The 21,088-nt window shown below is 38.5% G+C and overlaps 1 protein-coding gene across 1 annotated transcript in view; it reads right to left on the bottom strand.

The window, feature by feature from the left end:
- The window catches only part of smad6b (SMAD family member 6b), a 33,184-nt gene extending 21,277 nt beyond the window's left edge, over nt 1–11,907 (bottom strand). Inside the window, 3 exon segments of the mRNA XM_048168651.1 lie at nt 6,287–6,364; nt 7,494–7,550; nt 10,291–11,907. Coding sequence (XP_048024608.1) covers nt 6,287–6,364; nt 7,494–7,550; nt 10,291–11,089 — 934 coding nt within the window. The 5' untranslated portion in view covers nt 11,090–11,907.
- Nucleotides 11,908–21,088: the final 9,181 nt, after the last annotated feature.

The raw sequence follows: 21,088 nt of genomic DNA, 5'->3' as shown, positions 1-21,088 counted from the left end.
CAAAATCTATGGATGCAATCAAATCAGTGGTAATCAGCACGCCGTCACATGCTTCGATTACTTTGTTTAATTGTTGTTCTTCCAGATGCCCTTTTCATGCACTGTCGAAATGAGGTCAGGTCAGACCTAGACAGACTGGCATGTGTGTAGTGCTGCCAGTTTATCAACAAAAAAGAAAAAAAAGAAAAGGTCTGTTTTGTGATTCTCTGAGAGGGAAAGTATGTGATTATGCTTGTGTCAGACTATCAGTCAAAACAAAACACATACTGGCCTGCAAAATGGCACTTTTATGAAAACAAAGACAAGAAGTTGTATTATCTGATACGGTCTATATCTGATACTGTAATCAACCAATCAACCATGTGCTAGCAATGCTACCTGTTCCTCTCAGTTCGGAGTCAACAACTTTAATACTTCATGACGTTGACTCCTTTTCCACTACAATGGTGCAAATATCGCTCTCTGAATAGGCCCACATTGCCACTCTTGATATGAAAAATGTAACTGTACTTTGGGAGATTACTTGAGGGCCATAACCACCATAGACAATGAGGGGGACAAGTCCCCCCAATAATTAGAAATGGCCAAATTCTTACCCCCAATATTTGATATTATTGATGCTGCTCAAAATAAATTTAAAAGTTAAGTTTTTAGGCTGGTCTGCCTCGGCGGTCTAACAACGCTTATTACTGTCAGAATGAGTGAGCTGGCCAATCAAATCAAAGAAGGTGGGGCTTACTGTTCACAGAAGACGTGTGCGAATTCAAATGCGATGCTTTCTTTTTAAAGAAAGTGTTGCATTTCTTTAAAATGCCCCAGAAGAGCCAGAATAGATCCAGAATAAATCCAGAATGGACAACAACACACAAGTAACACTCTGTTGATGGGGGAAAAAAAGGTCCCACTGGCTTTAGTTTTCAGTCACAATGCTGATCAGTTTTGTAAAGTCCAGTACAGCTGAATGAGGCTGTCACTGCTTTCCATTTTAAGACATACAGCACCGATAGACCTCACTTAGGGACGCCAGCCAGGCTGTGGTCTACTCCCCAAAAACAGTGAGGGCAGTGTAAACATCACAAAGCACCAAGAGTGAACCCAGAGTAAAATTACAGAACACCAAACCAATCCTCTATACCTGACTGAGCCTTTCCTCCTCCTCAGGCCAGAACGGCTCTTCATAAACCTTCCCCTACACAGCCATCCGACCGCCTTTCCTACATTCCCAAGAAAAAATAAACACAGCATACAAAACATAATGACACCACAGGGTTCTTCAGAGGGATGTGGGGTCTCTCCTGCAGCGATGACACAACTACAGTAAGTTCTCACCGTGATTGTGACGTCTCAGTGTATGGTCGCATGCGCATGAAAACTATTGGATTTGCTTCCTTTCACAAATTCCAGCGGGTTTATTAGGGTGCATCTCTCATCTATGACTGGTCTGAGAATGATTTGTAAACAGCCACTGGTCATCACAGAGACTGATAATCATTGGAAAAACAATTCTACTGCTCTGCAGCAGGGATGTGCGTCACCCAGAATTCATTTGAGAATTTTTAAATCCCAATTCAATTGCTGAATTACTAACAAATAGAACTGCTGTTAGAAATTTAAGTAAATTAATTGAAATTCAAAGAAATTCATTAAACTGCATGTAATTTTTAACAAGAAAAGGTTTTCAGATAGATGGGTCATTGACGAATAAGGTTTTTAAAAGTGTAAAAAAAACATAATGGAGATATAATTAATTTTAAAGATGTATTAAGTATTAACAATGTGGTTTATGTGGTTTTTATAATCAATTAACACTGCTTTTGTCATTTTTTACAAGATGGACAAAATTTGTCAAAATTTCGGTTTTACCGATATTTTCAAACAATGCTAACAGGCTGATATCTAGCTAGCTAGCAAAATGACAATCAAAAATTTTATATTTAGTACAAGTTTTTAAAATATTACAACATTTTCCATGTTTTATAGCGGTTGTACCGAATGAGCTGATGTTTCAGGACATGCGTATGAGCAAGTGAAAACATGATTTCTTCAAATAGTTAAAAGAGAGTTACTTTGCTTCACGACCATGTGGTCCTTTGCAGGTGTCTGAATGATGTCACATCCTGTCACATGATATTGACCGCATGACTTGATCCAAAATGGTCCCTTTATATTGGTTACTCTGAATGACATCAATGAAATTCATTTTTCTGGACATTCTTTCTCATAACAAAGCAACGACTTCTACACATAATTTTAATACCATTTTGCTCTATGTTGATATATGATGTTATAAAATCACGGCAGAATAAAAAATATATACATTTATTACATTTTAAGATATTTTAATCACAAATGAAATGGCTGTATTGGCCTTTGGAAGGTTAAACCGAATGACCTTTTGACACTTCAAAATCTTTAAAATACCTTTATATGCAGCAAAATATAATTAAAACCTTTTGGATTCAATATAAGAGATCTTGTTGTACTACTATAATTAATAACTTTAATTTTATGGACCAGTATATAAAATCTAGAATACAATTATCTGTTTTAAATTTGTATGAACTTCTATTTAAAATACAATGAAACATCCAGTAAGTATATCCAATTCCATTCAAATAACAATACATGAATCATGACAAAATTGTGCCCATTATTATGATCATGCTGACATTCTCAGTCAGCATCAGAAGCACAGAGTACGAGGAGACCACCTCCTTATACAGGGACTTGTGAACCACAAAGATCACAAAAACCCCAATACAGAGAGGAAACACAAACTCACATGCATGCAGTTATACAGGAAGCAATGAGACCTACTTCAAAGAACATAATTCTGATCTCCACACGGCCACAACAAGGAGTGAGGAAACAGGTGGGCTGCATTACAACTCAGTCACAGCTACAGAATGTGACTGGAAACACACACACACATTTTTACAGACACACGTGTAGCACATCACGACCACATGTTTCGACGGCCATGCTTTGAAAACATAGTGAACACTTAATCAATAGCTGTGCGTTGACACAGTGTAGACATCAACTGACAAACACAGTTGCTTTTAAACAAGAAACTGCGGGTGAAACGGCGAGCTCTAGACATCCAGATACAAACAACACAAACAGACAGAGATGTACCCAAACACACGGGAGCGCAGACAACACAGACACCAACACAAACATGCAGAAATATTCACACGGATTCCAGGACACGCAAGAAAAAAAAAAAAAACAGCCGTGCACAAACACGCAAAATGCTACATTTATGCAGGAAAGCTTACAGAAACTCCTAACGCAGTGCTCTTCAAACAAACTCATTGAGGCAGCAAGACATCAAAGGTCTACTACATAAATAGCCTCAGATCTCAAGCGTCCACACACTGTCTTTCAAACCAAGACACCAAATTCTCTAAAATCTTGCCCTTGGGCGGCGGGGAGTTTTCATCAGACTCGTTGAGATGTGTTCTGTTGCTATTGTCAGACAGAGTGGATGAGTGTTCAGAGCAGAAGTTACACTCGCCCAGGGGGCTGTGATCGGCTCCCCTCCCACCTTCGGCCCCCCTGGCCTCACTTTTAAGAGCTTTACTAGTTCCTGCATGTGGGTGGGTTGGGATAAGGGACTCAGAGTGGGTGGACGGCCATATGCATGAACGCTTTTAGATTTTAGATCATACAGTTTCCTTTCTTTGTAGCATAAAAGGAAAGGGATGAACATCCATAGGTCACCCTCTCCTAATCTACATACCTTATGTTTGTTCATTTGGAGAGGGTCACCTATGGAAATTTATCTACTGGCGTTTCTGTAAAACTGTCAATTCAATGCTTCACACCAAATTATTATAAGCTGTACTGAAAAAGACATGCATATGGACTTGTTTCCACCTGGTATTAAGATGCGTTTTAGTCGATCGGATCACAAGTGAATGATGCTAAATACAGGTGTAAACGGGGTCTAAAAAGTTTTGAGCTTAGCCACTTTTGACCACTTCCAGAGGTAGATGAAAATGCATTCAACCAGATTGCTTTCGTAGTGTAGATGCTCATGTGGTGAAATGCATTCGAACAGCCACAAAAGACCATCTACTCTCCGCCTACTGACTTAATTCATAAACATTGTGGGATGAGCGTTAGCCAGACGGGATTTAAATTTGTCGGCTGAAGACCCAATTTTGGTTTGAAGATGAAAAACGTACCAAGCGCAATGTTTTTGCAACAATTCCTTATTTCTCATTGCGTTTGTCGTGGTCTTTGCGGATATTAGAGCAGAAGCTAAAGCTGCTATTCTACGCGTGTTTTTCCGTCATCTCCGGTCGCGTTCATATGTAAATTGCGCAAGATAATTTTTTGTCCATCAGATCGAAAGATCTGAAAAAGCCCATACATTTACCCACCCATAGCACCTTCCCCTCAGAAAAAATTAGGACAGAAGTGGTCGAAAGTAGACAAAAGAGATGAGATGATTAAAACACCAGGTGTAAACGGGAATGTATCTCCCTTGTCTACTTGTGATCTGATCAACCAAAATGTATCTTAATACCAGGTGTAAACAGGACCTATGATGTGTTTTGCATGCTTAACTAAAAAGATTTCCTTGTACAGATACACCGGTATTAATATTCTTGCCCATATTAAAATTCTATGCAATTTTGTATACAAATGCTAAAAATGTAGACATTATTATAATGCACAGTAGAAAAATTAATATTAATTTCCCAAAGATTACATCTAACAGTTACTAAAAGTAAAGACCGATGACTATTAAGGTAACTATAACGATAACTATATCAGCATCCACACCAGTGAACGATATCGTTCTCTTTATTATAAGCTATGCTGCAGTTTTGTCATCTGCCGCTTTAAATGCTCAAGCTCTGATTGGCTGTCAATGTTTTTAGCGTTCATCAGCTGGAAAAAAAAATCGCTCTGAAAGTGATTCCAACAATATTGTTTCTCATTTAAATGTAAAAATAGGGGAAATGAGCATGCATAATTAAATATTAAATATCGGCAAAAAACTCAAAAATTGTCAGATTTGTTCTTGTTAAGTCAGTATGGGACAATAATAAACTTATCTAGTTAAAAAAGATCCTGCATGCAAACTAAAAAGGCCTTACTATGTAGCTACAAAGCAAATCATAGTTCACACAGACCCAATCCAGAGAAGAAAAAAAAATCTCCGCAAGCATTTGAAACATCATTTGTTTGCGCAAGGAGTGTCGCCAGCCTGTGAAGTGGTGGTGACATGGTGCATGAAGCCACAAGCTCAGGTAGCTCCTTCTGGGAAAGGGGGCAGATTGACCCGCTCTCTTTGAATGCTATTTCTAGCACTGCAAAACAAGGACTTAGCCTTTCTGTCTCTGCGGCCATGATCCTCCACGTACGCTGTACGGTTCCAGTTTTATGAGAGAAGCATGTTGATTTCATTCCATAAGAGGGGAGTGTTTCATCTCAAACCATGACACGAAACTGTTTCTCCTCTTTTCTCTCAGTGTGGCCCTTTCACAGGAACGGAAAAAAAGCCCACACCGGTCAAGATAGAGCCATAAAGGCTGATACGTGTGTGCGTGTTCCGATACGCGCCGCTGTGTGTAGAGCGTATAACGTGACTCGGTGTGCTCGAGTGTGTGTGTGTCCCTGCGAGCTTGGATCTTATTACAGTTTGATCCCACTCAAATATTTCTGAAAGAAAACAGAGGAGGGGAGGCAGGCTCTATAGCCAGCCAACACGGCCCACTGAACCTCTGCTGGGCTCACAATGAGAGCTTTATCTCCACCGCACTCTCTCCGCTCCTAATGGCCTTTAATGAGGAGGAGCAAAGCACAACATAAAAACCAAATTACCTGCAAAGTTTGCTCATTTATTCAAACACACTCCATGGGAACCCGCAGAACTTAGGACAGCGGAAGGTATGCCTTGATGTTTTCTTTGCATTTTAGACTTTTACTGAGCACTTTAACCCTTCCTGGCCATGCAAACGAATGCAAAACTATGTCTAAGCAATACCGCTGCCCAACTTTGAGATTTGGATTACAAAAAAAGGAGACTAAAAGGGAAAACACCCTCTGCATGCTCACTGCTCTCTCTTGCAGAGAGGGGGAAAAAAGTAAATATCTGGTGCAAGGTCACCATCACAGGCACGTAGCCTTTGTTTGAACAAAGATGTTACCACATGAGCTCTCCGGGACTGGAAAAAACAGCAACAAGTCTGACAATGGTATCACAGGCCATGCTGACAGAACAACACTACATTTCAGAGCCAAAATATTTTTAAATAAGAAAACTCACCTGAGAATTCCCCTTGGGTGACGTTAGGCGAGCTGGCAGCCTCCGTTTCAGTGTAAGACAGTGTGGAATCTGACAGATCTGAGGAGACAAAGGATCTGGTTAGAGTTGGTTAGTTAATTAGAAATTTCAAAAACATTTTTTCATTTGATTATAGGAATGTTAAAAGAACTGGTAACAAGCAACATGGCATTGCTTTAATTTAAATTAATATTTAATATTATATAAATGCAATATCTTTTAAAAGATTGGGGTCAGTATACAAATATAATACTTTTATTAAGCATTATGCATTTATTATGCATTAAATTTATCAACACATTTAGAATTTTACAAATTATTTGTATTTCAAATAAATGCTTGAACTTTCCGTTCATTAAAGAATCCTGAAAAATCATTAAAACAGAAATCTGTCTTTCTAATTATAATAATATTTCACAATATTGCTGTTTTTACTGTATTTTTCATTAAATAAATGCAGCTTTGGTGACTTCAAAAACATTAATAAATCATACCGAACCCAAACTTTTTGAAGCATTTTACATAAAGGAGTGTGTTCACTAGCATATTATAGTTATTGCTTTGCTATTGAGTATCGTGGAATTTCATTGGTATTGGTGTAAACATTAGAAATATGTGTCAAGAGGCTGCTCTCTGAGATGCTGATCTCCAAAAAACGCAATCACAATTAACAAGCCGAGCTGCAAACCACCAAAGCATCAGTTCCAGATGGTATCCTCTCTCCACCCCACCTCTTGTCAACAGTGTGCCCGATGTTGAGCTATGGCACTGAGAGGATATCCCAGCCCAGTGCCAGGCCCCAGCATCCCTCACAACAGACAGGGCCGAGCCCAGGCCGGCTCCAGATTGGCATGCTGAAAATGGGCCTGCCGGATACTGGCTGCAGCCTCCGCTGGCTCTCAGTTGGTCACTGTGCCTAATTGCCACCATTAAAATTCTTCACGTTGTTCTACTTTTTGCTTCCCCTTTGGCTCTCCGTAAAGCCCAGGGATTCAACCAGTGGATGACAACTGATGGCACTGACTTATTTTGGCTAGGTTATTTTGTTACACAGATTACTTTATTAAATTGGTCAGTAAATGATCTGCCATCATCTGTTCCCTCAGAATGTGCATGTACATGATCATTTACAACAACAACTTAAATAAATACATATTTAATCAGCAATTAGAGTGTGCGTGAAACTTACCCAGTGGCTTGTGTTCTTCGCTGGGGGAAAGTCTTGAGTATGGAGGAGGGGGTGACTCTGAAATATGACAAGAGTATGATTACAATTGGAATCGAAAAACATGGGGGAACTTAAATTGAGATGTATTACTTAATCCTGACAGACAAGGTTGAGTCTATGACTCACAAAAAGAGCAATATATTAAATGACAAAACACAATGTAGACAATATGGAATCTTTTCTACAGAACTAGAAAATGTATGTACAAGTCCATATGGAATCTGCATACACCAAACTGCATAGAAAGCACATCCCCTGCTCGCATACAAAATTATTACATACTTTTACTAATTTTATAATTCTTTGAGATATCAATGAGTGTACTACTCTTATTCATATTATTATTATTCATGTTTTACCATGTTTAACTCCCCAGAATCACACAGATTTCCGACAAAATCAGAGCAGATAATATTATTCATGTTGGTGTTGCATATTATACATCAACATTTTGCAACATATATTACAACTGAAAAACATAAATCACAAATGCACAAACTTAATATATAGCAGCTCAGTTTAACTCATTCTCTGGTGAGTATACTCTTACCACTGTTTTTGTTTTTTTAATTATTATTAATATTATTTAAATAAATGATTAAAACAGACAAACACCTCGGATAAAAAACATTTATCTCTGAATTTGGGTAGGCCTATAAACAAAATGATTGTAAGCACACACACAACAATAATGTAAAATAATATATTATAGGCCTATATATACAAATAGTTCATTCATTTTAGTGTTTCTGAGGCAAATATCACCTTAAGCTGAATAAAACACTGCCTGTTTTTAGGTGATTCACCATTTAATGGCATGGACATCATTCAGAGGATTTTTCCATTTAAGATTAATACAGAAACTACTTGTTTAAGCAGGTAATTAAGTTTTTCATCTCTTCAATGCTCAAAAACTCATCTAGTAACAAAGAAAACCACTAAAAGTTTGACGGCACAAAGGAAAAAAAGTCTCTGGACAAGTAATGACCTCGCCTTTTGGTACTAGTGGGGGAAAAAGAAAAGCATAATGTGGACTGTCTCTTTAAGAGTGGCGGCAGTAATTGCCAGGATCCTAAACTCAGTCACTCAGATACACAGCGAGTCAGTCTGGCGCCAGTTGTATGCAAACTGTATATTACCGCCACTCCTTCACCTAAATAGCATGAGGGGTCCTCCTTAGGAAAAAAATGACTTTTAAAGCGCAACTTGAAACTGATATCATTTCAAAGTGATAAGTCTTCACAAAAAAAATGGAAATGTAAATACTGACAAAAGCTACGACAAAGCAAAATTGAAGTATTTTTCGCTAAACATTGATAAACAAATCCTGTAAATTCTTTGTAACCCTTGCTAAGTACATTGAAATGTTTGCTTAAACACTGTTTTATGTGATAAATGTGCTCACAGGCACAGGGCAACAACTGAACAATAGGATTTCTCTCTTTAACGTCGTCTGTGGAAATTAACCTTGAAAAAACCCCGTCAAAACCATTGATAGAGTTTGAAGATTGAGAGGGCTCTGTTGTTCAATCGCATGAAAGAAATACCATCTTCATGGGGACACGCATGAGCGCCTGTGAGCTATGTGTGTCTACAGAGAGAACAGAGGGGAGAGAGAGGGGCTGCTGTCTCCCTCAAGCGTCTCTGCTCTGAGAAACTCCAATAAAACGCTGAGCAAAGAGTGTAATTGTCAGTTTGAAGCCTTTGATTAAAAATTATCTCTTAATATGTGAAGATTTATTATGGAAAAACTGACTTGTATGTTGCCAAGTGCCTCAGGTTCCCAATGGTATCCTCACAAGATGTCAATCTATACTGTCAATGAATGCAATTCTAACTGGTATGTTATCCCATGTATCTGTGGGATTTTAAAGCATGTGAAGATTAGTTTATCTCTAAATGAGATTTGGTTGAGACTAAATATTTCACAGTAACATCTAAAATGTAGAAATGAACAAGTATTATTTGTGATTATGAGCCTTGTGAGAGGAAATAATCCAGCAGTTGACTAAACTATAGCCTATTATTGCTAAACGACTTAAGGAACTGGTGAATGTTTTTAAGCTGAACCGCTTGGTCTTAGATTTAAGATCTTTTAGGCCACACAGCCAGTGTTTACATGAGATCAGACTGAAAATCCTTTAAAACAAATAAATATAATAACTAATTATTCTACTACTCTTCTATTCGAGGCAACTATTTGGAGAATACATTAGGCTAGGCTACCAATTGACCAGCAGAAAATTAATAAACCAAGTAGCCTAATTTAATCAAGGATAAGTTTACAAATTCAGTATCTTCAATTCAATTAAGACATTTAAAAAACGACATGCATTTTATATAATTAATTAGCCCAATGTTTGTATTTTACTCCCGCCAATTTAGCTAGTTAGTTTCCTAAAACAGTATACAGTACAGAGCTGGTAATGTGCACGTTGTAATTCTTTAAGTCACTGTTGTCAATACTGAATATTTAAAGCACTAAAACGTAATTGTTTACATTTTACTAAGAAGAGCAGTCTAATTTTTTCCATTGAAAAGCAAAGCTAAATTCTTCTTTGCTACTGCACTCAATTTTATCAATGGCATTCTGTAGTATATGAATCACTGTAACAACACAGCTTCAATGCAACTGTTGGGGGAACCCTGAGGAAAGACCTTCGGCATAACAGCAGGTGTAAAACAAAGTCTAATAATGAGACAATATAGTCAGTTTAAGGTTTAGACATAGGCTAACGTCAGCGGGATCTTCGCTTACCTGGCCCACAGAGTCGGCTGTAATGATATGGATTGCAGCACACTACCGGACCGTCCTGAGCTCCGAAGCTCTTGCACTCACAGAGCGCTTTAAGCTGGGCCGTGTGCTGCAGGTCTGACCACCGATAAAGCTTACAGATGAGCAGCTGTGGAGGAGCCATGTGGCCGCCTAACCGCAGCTCGGTCCGCGATACCATCACGCAGTCGCTCGGCATCCCTCCTTTGGACTCCACGGCTTCCAACAAAGTATCCAAGGTTTTCTCCTTTAGCCTTTTTAATAGCGAATAGGTGGCGGTCTTGAGCTCCTGCTCCATGACGGAGCGAGGTTTCGTCTCCTGGCTCTCAAGAGGACCGGGGTCCCGAGAAGAACCAATGTTCCTCAGCACGAACTGGCACGAGCCAGGCTCCGGGCTTCTAGATCCAGAATGATGGTCCCGATCTTTAAATAAACAGCAAGTGACTGTTCTACAATCGCTGTCCTGCACAGACCGAGGGCTTCCCACCGTACACACCGTACCCCCATCTTGGTCCAAAACGCCCCCTGAGGTGCCGCCGCCACCACCACCACCGCTGCTCTCAGTGGGATTCCTCGTACACACTTCCCCATAGTCCACGCCAGGCGACCCGCTCGGGGTCATCGGTCTGAACTCCGTCTTGGGAATTTTCTCTGGGTTGGTGCCAAGCAGATCGTCTCGAGACCCCTCGCCGCTTTTGCCATATCCATCGCCCCCCTCTTTATCTGGAATCAAACGGCTTCTCCAGAGTCGCCGCACAAGACCTGAGCGTTTCGTCCTGAACATACGACAACTTGAAACTCTAGATGAGTTATTTACGTTCAGATCGTAGCGATTTAAAACTATTTCTGAGCTCGTGCAACATTAATGTTGGCCGAACGCCGTGCAGCGCGTGCACAGCCGAGCACCATATATTGGTGGCAAAACCACAACATTAGTTTTGAAGGCACAATGTTATATTGCATTAAAAACTGAAAACGTCAAACAACCGCAAGGCTACACAGAAACGCATTCATCTTAGAAGAACGCTGTCAGTAGCCTACATGTGAAGAACGTTTGGAAAGTTTTTAGATTTTAAACGCACTACGGGTTTTAACTACATCAAATGCATTTGTTGTAAAACAAAAAATAACTAAAAAAAAAAAAAAAAAAAAAAACACGCGAAAAGCTACACTGGTCGCGCGCTCTCAAATGTTCTCGGACTTTGAAACACGTTCAAATCCACTCTTCAACAGCGGGTCTGGTGACATGAATGAAGCTGCTCCTCGGCGAATTAAATCCACAGACAATTCCTCACAGAATTCACTATTCCGGTTGTTTTCCACTATTCCAGCGCACTCTATTTTGCGATCCAAAAATATCCTTGTGTGCGCGCGCCGGGGCCAGAAAAGGAACAATCCGTGGACTTATAGTGCGCTTCTGGTTCCGTGTTCAGACCTGGTCAAACTGCAACCCAGATCTCTCTCTCTTTCTCCGTTTCTCTCCCTTTTTCCTTTTTTCTCCCCCTGTCACACACACATACATACACACACACAGGGCCCCCGAGGAGAGCGATGGAGCCATTGGCTGACTACCATCATGTGCTAGTCTAGACACTTTGGCGGCTCTGAGCTGCACTGATTGTTGCGCAAACAAGGTTTCAAGTTTCTTAACTCTTAAAGGCGTAACATCCATCTACTTCTATTTCTTCATATATCCTAAGATGATTGTTTATTCTAAGCAGAGGAAGAATTGCGAGTAAATTAAAACTAATGTAAAAATCCAAGAATTATTTAACAAACATTTCCAAGATGATGTCAATGCAACTTAACTGCCGTCATAACTTTATTTCGAGTTTTGTGGAGTCGGAAGCTGTTTGCATGTGTCTACAACATACCTTTTTTCTTTTTTTTAATGCAAAAGATCATCTGATATGTTACATGCATAAGACATCCAAATGCCATAATAAAACAAACCATTCAAAGTCTTTAAATGTGCACTTTTTTATATTTAGCAGCCTCTTAATTAATTACTACGAAGGTACCAGTAGTTTTGAACTTTATACTGACACCTATAGGTTTGGATGCATAAAGTTTGATCTTTATTTTTGTCTATATTCTCATACTACACATGAGAAAATGTACTGAAAAAGTCAAATCTCTAAACAGAGCTATTTTGCAGTGTGGTGGCTGTAATAGCTAGTAGTAGTATTAATTGCACTAATTCACTTGGATGACATGGTGTCAACATGAAGGTGCCCATGAAGGGGCAACCTTCTCCATGTAAAACAAAACAGTCTATAGTTTCACATGAGTGATCACATTAATGACATTTCTCAAATGTACTATTCATTTCTGTATCTGTTTTAAATTAGTAAGAATTACTGAGTACACCTTTAAACATTTGTATCTTGATAACTAATTTCTCTACATTTCTTGCATTTATTTATATCTATATGTATGTGAGAACTGCTCTACTTATTTTATATGCATCTAATGTCTGTCTTACATCAGTAACTGCCATGTTCCTCATAAAAGTACTTGGCAAATACATCCAAATTAGATTCTGAAACATTTTTTGTTATTGTGATGCAAAGTGTGCATTACCTGCACATGAGGAATTTCCAGTAGACTGGGAAGCTTGCAAATTCCATTGAATGACCTCATGAGGTGCGAGCGGCTCTCATTCGGGTGTGAATTCCAGCAATGGGTCATGCAAAGACTGTGAGATGCAACCCTCCCAAAAAACCCTTAAATGTACTAATTATACTATCTTAAGTAGCTTGAGATGTAAAACATTCATGCAAACACAATGCACCTTATTCTTTGACCTTTTGGTTTGATCAATTTCAATTTAATATATATATATATATATATATATATATATATATATATATATATATATATATATATATATATATATATATCAAATGTAAAGTACTTTGCATGAACTATCACTTTTCTGTACTATTTTGTTCACTCTTGCACATAAAGGGTTAAAGACTGGCTGGAGTAGAGCAGGCGGAGCGACGTCTCTCAGTGTATTAACTTGCTCAAAGTAGCAAAAGTTCAGCAATAAACACTGCCGATTGGTTCCCCAACATTTACGACATGCCCCCGGAGACAGGGATTGGTTGGAAGAGGAAGAAAAATGCAAATAGACGCGCCCACTGTTGTTACAATTGACAGTGAATGAAATAAATTTCCCGGCAGCTTGCCAAGAAGCAGAGCACAGTATTTGACACGCTTATTCGGCAAGAAGCTATGTAAATACAGTCTTAACAATGGACTTGTGCTGACAGCCTTATTTATCAAGTGATCAAGAGGATGTGAAATTAAACTGTGTGGGAGGAGATCCAATCCAAACCATCTAATAAGGACTCCAATATCCCAAAATGAAAAATATTTGCCTATATCAAAATTGTTTTACTTAAGGGATCTAAGCGCACACACACACACACAAAAAAATTATTAGCTTATATTAAAATTAAAACATAAGAATTACTTTACTAGGTGTTTAACTCTTCATGAACCAGCTATACACGTTAAAGAAGAATTGTTGGTTTAACTTAAAAAAACGAAGTTACCTGGTTGCTTTAAAATTTTGAGTTCATTGAAATTAAAAATTTGAGTTAATACAATGAAGGCAATTGGTTTAATCAACAGGAACTCAAAATATTATGTTATCTGAACCACATTAATTATTGAAGTTGATTTGACAAAAGAAAAAATATTGATAAATCATGAAAATAATTTTTACAGTGTATTCTACACTGTTTAATAAAACACTGTTCGATTTAATCATCAACCAACCCAAACGTCCAGTATTAGTCACACAGTGATCTACATACACACACACACCTGTCCTCTACTTCTGCCCCTTGCTCTGTGACTAAGAGTAGTATTTGCCTGTGTGTAAGCGGGAATCGGATTTCCCCGGCAGGTTCATGGAGGTTAGAGAGAGAGAGAGAGAGTGCATGGAGCCCCTCATGCCTGCTCCGTATTAGAGGCACCTGTTGCAAATACATTCTCTTTTGTAACTTAATCACACGTCAGACAGGGCAAAGAAAACTGTTATTGCAGCACTGCACTCCATGTTCAATCATTCTCACACTTTCCTGAAAAATCTGTGAAAGCCCCACTCACAGTATGATAGTGCTAATGATAGCCGTTCACCCACCTGTCCATTGACAGGTAGTAGTTTAGCTAGAAAATCTGAAACATGGCACTATTTTTTTAATTAAAGCTACTACTGTTAATTTGGGAAGTGCTTTTTCAGACCATATTGTTCGACTGTTTCTTTATGACCATATTATACAATTTTGTGCCTACAGGAGGTTCTGTGATAAATGATTAGTGACTTAATTCACTGGCTATTGTAATATAATGTAGTTAAAATAAAATGTTTCACCCGAGGCAAAGTTTTACCTTTCAAGCATTGAGAAACAATGATAAAACAAGTTTTGTTTTCTGTCCAACACCATGTAAGCCTTGAGAGATTTGGCATTCAAACGGTTTTGGCAGAGATTATTTTGTTTCTCAATTCCAATCACTCGATGATAAATGAAAAGAGGGAATTTTAAAGGGAACATTATGAGAGCTATGCAAAAAGAATACAAGGAATAGCATTAAGATGATGTTTTTGGCCAAGGATCGACATTAGTGGTTTCATGGACATGATGTCTGTAAAGTACAAAACACATATTAAGTGTAATTTACATATTATTGGAATATATTTTAATATTAGTAATTATGCTAATATCATATAATGGATTATTCAACCCGTAAATTATTTCCTGAGGTTGTCACTGAGTAATTCCTCCTCTATCCTACAAAAGTTAGGGGCTGTTGTTTCAACCCGAATTTGGGTAAAAAATGGACAAACCCAACTGCTGGGTTAAATTTTTTGACCCAAATTTGGGTTGAAACAACCCAGCATTTTTTAGAGTGCACCAATTTTTCAATACACAGTAAAAATTTTGTTTTATATATTATATATTAGAGTTTTAAATTCTAAATAATTTATTTAAAAACAATATTTAAAAAAATGCATTAAATTTTATTGTAAAATAAATTTCAAACAAGAAAAATACAATTCAGTTCAGTTCAATAACCATTAACCCCAAAGTGATTCATCATATCGTGTTACAGGAACTCACTTCAATTGTTTTTATAAGTAAAAAGTATTAAATAAATCATCTACACTTAAAAATAAAAGTTCTTTATTGGCATCTATGGTTCTGTAAAGAAACTTTAACTTCCATGGAACCTTCCCCTTACACAAAAGGTTCTTTATAGCAGAAAAATGTTCTTCAGATTGTTAAAATGTTCTTCACACTAAGAAAAAAATGAAAGTGTTCTTTCTTTGGGGAAACCAAAATGGTTCTTCTATGGCATCTCTGAAAACCCCCTATTGGAACCTTTGTATTTAAGAGTGTATACTCTATTGACCCTAATGTTTGCTGCATATGTGAAAGTGTGTAAGAAAAGAGCTCTTCAAAGAGGACGAGGTAATTGAGTCAGAGGGCTGAAAACAGGGCCCAGCTGTTCACACAGACTGTCCCCCTGCTCCGCTCTTCGCTATGTGACCAGCAAAGCAGACTGTCCGCACCACTGGAGACCCCGGGGTAATAATCCAGTGGTCACGCCAGCTTGGTACAGAACTGACACTTCAGAGGGAGAGGATAACAAATCAAATTAAACACAACCGAGAGATGCGTGCAGACAAAAGCTCCAGGAATCAGGAAGAAAAATGGTATCTGGAGAGAGGTATCTGAGATATTAATGTCCTGTCTTAGTATTATTGCACAGCTGAAATATAAACTTTCTTCGATCAGTTACAGGGAGTTCTTCTCACACTGGATTGTAAGGCTGCAGAAATGTCTCATATTAGACCAGTCAGTCACTGACGAGCTGCTTTGAACATTTAGTCCTGCCAGCAGCAATGTTGCATGAAATGAGCTGTTCGTATGACATACTGATACATAACGGTAAGCATTACGGTGTATCTCTTCAATTGTAGGATAAGTTTTGAACATTTAAAATTTTGTGATGTTAACAAATATGAAATGCTGTAGAAAATATAAGAGAGAGATTTGGGCTTTTCCTTAATAAAAAAGGATGATGCAACATCATGAATAAATTAAAAGATAGAGGAAGAGATTGTATAGGGCAGTTATTCCCATCCAATTGTCCAAGCATCTCATGGGACACTAATGCAGTAAGTAATACTAATAAGTAATATATTTTATTTACTTAATATACAAAATTGAGTAAAAAGAAAAAAGAGGATGGGTGGATGGATGGATGGATGGATGGATGGATGGAACAACAGATAGAACAAGAGAACGATGGATGGATGGATAGATGGAACAATAGATAGATAAAATGACGGACGGACGGAACAGTAGATAGAACAACAACAAAACAACAGATGGATGGATGGATGGAACAATATATAGAATGACAGAAAGACAGGTGATGGATGGATGGAACGATAGATAGGACGACAGATAGATAGAACGATAGAATGATAGAATGACAGATGGATGGATGGATGGATGGAACAATAGATAGAATGACAGATACATAGAACGACAGAACGACAGATGGATGGATGAAATGATAGAATGATAGAACGACAGATAGACGGATGGATGGATGAATGGAACAATAGATAGAATGACAGATAGATAGAATGACGAATGGATGGATGGATGGATGGAACGATAGATAGATAGAACAATAGAATGACAGCTAGATGGATGGATGGAACAACAGATAGAATTACAGATAGATAGAATGACAGATGATGGGTGGATGGAACGATGGATGGAACGATAGATGGAACGATAGATGGATGGATGGATGGATGGATGGATGGATGGAATGACAGATAGATAGAATGACGAATGGATGGATGGATGGATGGATGGATGGATGGATGGAACGATAGATAGATAGAACAATAGAATGACAGCTAGATGGATGGATGGAACAACAGATAGAATTACAGATAGATAGAATGACAGATGATGGGTGGATGGAACGATGGATGGAACGATAGATGGAACGATAGATGGATGGATGGATGGATGGATGGATGGATGGAATGACAGATAGATAAATCAATGAATGGAACAATAGATGGAACGACAGATAGATGACTTGATGGATGGAACGATAGATAGAATTACAGATAGATAGAATGACAGATGACGGGTGGATGGAACGATGGATGGAACGATGGATGGATGGATGGATGGATGGAATGACAGATAGATAAATCAATGAATGGAACAATAGATGGAACGACAGATAGATGACTTGATGGATGGAACGATAGATAGGACGACAGATAGATAGAACAACAGAACGACAGATGGATGGATGAAATGATAGAATGGCAGATAGATGGATGGATGGATGAATGGAACAATAGATAGAATGACAGATATATAGAATGATGGATGGATGGATGGATGGATGGATGGAATGATAGATAGATAGATAGATAGATAGATAGATAGATAGATAGATAGATAGATAGATAGATGGATGGATGGGTGGATAGATGGGTGGATGGAACGATAGATGGAACGATAGATAAATGACTTGATGGATGGAACGATAGATAGACGACAGATAGATAGATGGATGGATGAAATGATAGAATGGCAGATAAATAAATGAATGGATGAATGGAACGATAGATGGAATGACAGATAGATGAATTGATGGATGGAATGGATGGATAGATAGATAGATAGATGATGGGTGGATGGAACGATAGATGGAACGATAGATAAATGGATGGATGGATGGATGGATGGATGGAACGATAGATGGAACGACAGATAGATGAATTGATGGATGGAACGATAGATGGAACGACAGATAGATGAATTGATGGATGGAACGATCAATGGAACGACAGATAGATGAATTGATGGATGGAACAACAGATAGAACAACAGAATGACAGATAGACGGATGGATGAATGGATGGATGGAACGATAGATGGAATGACAGAATGACAGATAGACGGATGGATGAATGGATGGATGGAACGATAGATGGAATGACAGACAGATGAATTGATGGATGGAACAATAGATAGAATGACAGAATGACAGATAGGCGGATGGATGGAACGATAGATGGAATGATAGAACGATGGATGGATGGATAACAAAACTTTGAGAAGCATTAGTATAGAGGAGTGTGTGGAAGACTGTATGAAGAAAATCAGTGGAGAAAGAGAGTACATGCAACAAAACAATAAAATGCACCAGCCTGTGACAGCAGTCATATATTCAAAGAGCAGAAGGCATTAATTCTCCATGAGGAAATTGCGAGGGAGTTCGGTACGGACAGATACTAATGAGAAACAGGCTCACACACTTAGGCCCGTGGATGCAGTGGGGGTGGAGGGCACTGGAGTAGAGGGGATTCTTGCAGCTAATCTATTCATTCAGTGCTAGACACAAGACATCCCCACCCCTCTATATTCAATACTGTACAATCATTTGATTCTTTGTAAATGCCAAAAGACATGTCTCTGTTATGAGACAAAGCACGGTGGGTGTTGAGGAAAAAAGAAAAGGGAAAAAAAGATGGTTAAATCTTTAATTGGAAGCAATCTGATTCACTAGGTTGTTTTGGAGACGGGTAGACCAGGCAGACAGGGCCTGAGGCCGCGTGTGTCATCTTCTCTTTGTACCAGTCAAGGTAATTCATGCCCCAAGGGGAGGGCTGTCAGTGGCCTGGCTTCACCATCACATTCCTGCCGATAAGGCCCATTCTGGGTCCATTCTACCACTGAAGGAGATTAAGGAACGCAAGAGAATAAAGGTTACAGTTGCATGATTTTTGGACGCTTGGGATGATGGTCTACTTTTGAAGAACTGTTTTTGTACGTTAAATGAAAGCCAATGGGGTTCATTGTTGTTTTGGATCCCATTGACTTTCATTGTATGGTTAAAAACACAAAACATTTTGAAAGACGGTCGAGGTTTGAGTAAATGATGACAGAATTCTCATCATTTCCCTTTAACAGCTCCTCTAAAGAACTACGAGCCCTTAATTCAGGTCAGGTTTAAGAATGTAGGCCATTTCACAGAAAAAAAAAATGTAGATTTGTATATTTTATGTTGTTTTATGACACACTGACTCAGACTGAATATATGTTGGGTAGATTTATAAGAGCAAAAGTTTAAGATTAAATGTTCTGCAATGAGTTTGGAACCATGGATCGAGTAATAAATCTGGAAATAATTTAGGTTTGTAATACATTGCTTTTCCAAGCTTGCCTGTAAACATTCCACACGTTGCACCTTTTCCTCCCATGCTTTCTGTCATGCCGCTGTCAGAAGTCACGACCCCAGAAAGGCAGGAATGACTCCGTAAAGGCACACTAAAAAGTGACTAATAAATCATAAATGTCCCCGTTTACATCAACAAGTCCAGGGAAACATGACTAATTAATACTTGAACATGGAAGCAAATCAAATCAGGACACCTGCGCTGTGTCTCTATCACATATTTGGTTTTAGAGACTGGCGTCACAGAATACAGATCAATAGTTTGGTTATCTGAGTGTTGCATGTTTTTTCCTATCTCTCTTCCTGACCGGCAGAGACGGCGAGGCTGAGGCCCATATGACTGGGTCACCAGATCCCAAACCAGAGACACACTAGTGTGAAGAATAATATTTTCCAGCTTTTTATCAGCATTTGTTCAGTGGGTCATGGAGACAGTCTGTCTTTGAGAGCCAGATAACCAAGTCAAAACCTCTAATTGCACTGTCTCTGCCAGATTGATTTAAACTCAGTCACACACATACATACACACGCATTCCTCTAGGCCTTAAATTAGAGGCTTGTTCACTGAGGAAAGGCAACCCTGATGGGAAAAGACAACCTGTTTCTTCTGTGAACCACCCAAACTTTGTTTGTGACTTCTCTGGCAGATTAATTGCTTGTAATGATACCTTTGTGAAATTTTGTGTTTTATTTGAATTAGATGTTGACTTAGGTTCGGGCTGACGTCATGTTTCATTACAACATTGCAAGCGGAATCCCCACATCTTCAATTATACAACAGTTATTTACGATTCTCGAAACTGATGGCTAAAGAGCATTCACAAGAGCACTGATATAACAATATAACAGTACAGCCAGTGTCCGGGGGTTTTTAACGGTCCACCATGAAACAAAAGCTGTGTTTACAAGTTCCAAGACTGCTTCACAGGAGCAACTTAATGCTGGATTTAAAAAAGTTTGTGAAGGTCACAGCTTAAAGGGTCAGTTAACCCAAAAATGAAAATTCTGTTATTAATAACTCCCCCTCATGTCGTTCCAAACCCATAAGACTTTCATTCATCTTCGGAACACAAATGAAGATCTTTTTGATGAAATCTGAGAGTTTCTGTTCCTCCATTGACAGCCTAAGCAATTGAAACTCTGATGCTTCAAAAAGTTCATAAAGAGATCGTAATACTAATTCATATGAATCAAGCGGTTTAGTTCAAATTTTCTGAAGAGACATGATCGCTTTATATGATGAACAGATTGAATTTAGGCTTATATTCACATGTAATCATTCTTCAACTCACACATTAGTTGTGGTAAACGGAAGCTCAAGCATGTTTGCTTGACATGCGAGAATCACCGAGGTTCATTATTGTGTTATGCAGCATGTTTGAGTTTCCGCAAGAGGTTTATTCTTGCGCGTCATTCAAGTTCAGTTGAGCTTCTGTTTATGTTTGCTGATCAATGTTTACATGTGAGTAAAAGCCTAAATTAA

Source organism: Megalobrama amblycephala, linkage group LG19 (genome assembly GCF_018812025.1).
Source record: "Megalobrama amblycephala isolate DHTTF-2021 linkage group LG19, ASM1881202v1, whole genome shotgun sequence".
In the NCBI taxonomy this organism is placed as follows: Eukaryota; Metazoa; Chordata; class Actinopteri; order Cypriniformes; family Xenocyprididae; genus Megalobrama; species Megalobrama amblycephala.
Note: the sequence above shows the minus strand (reverse complement) of the source record. Positions and strands in the feature narration are given on the sequence as shown.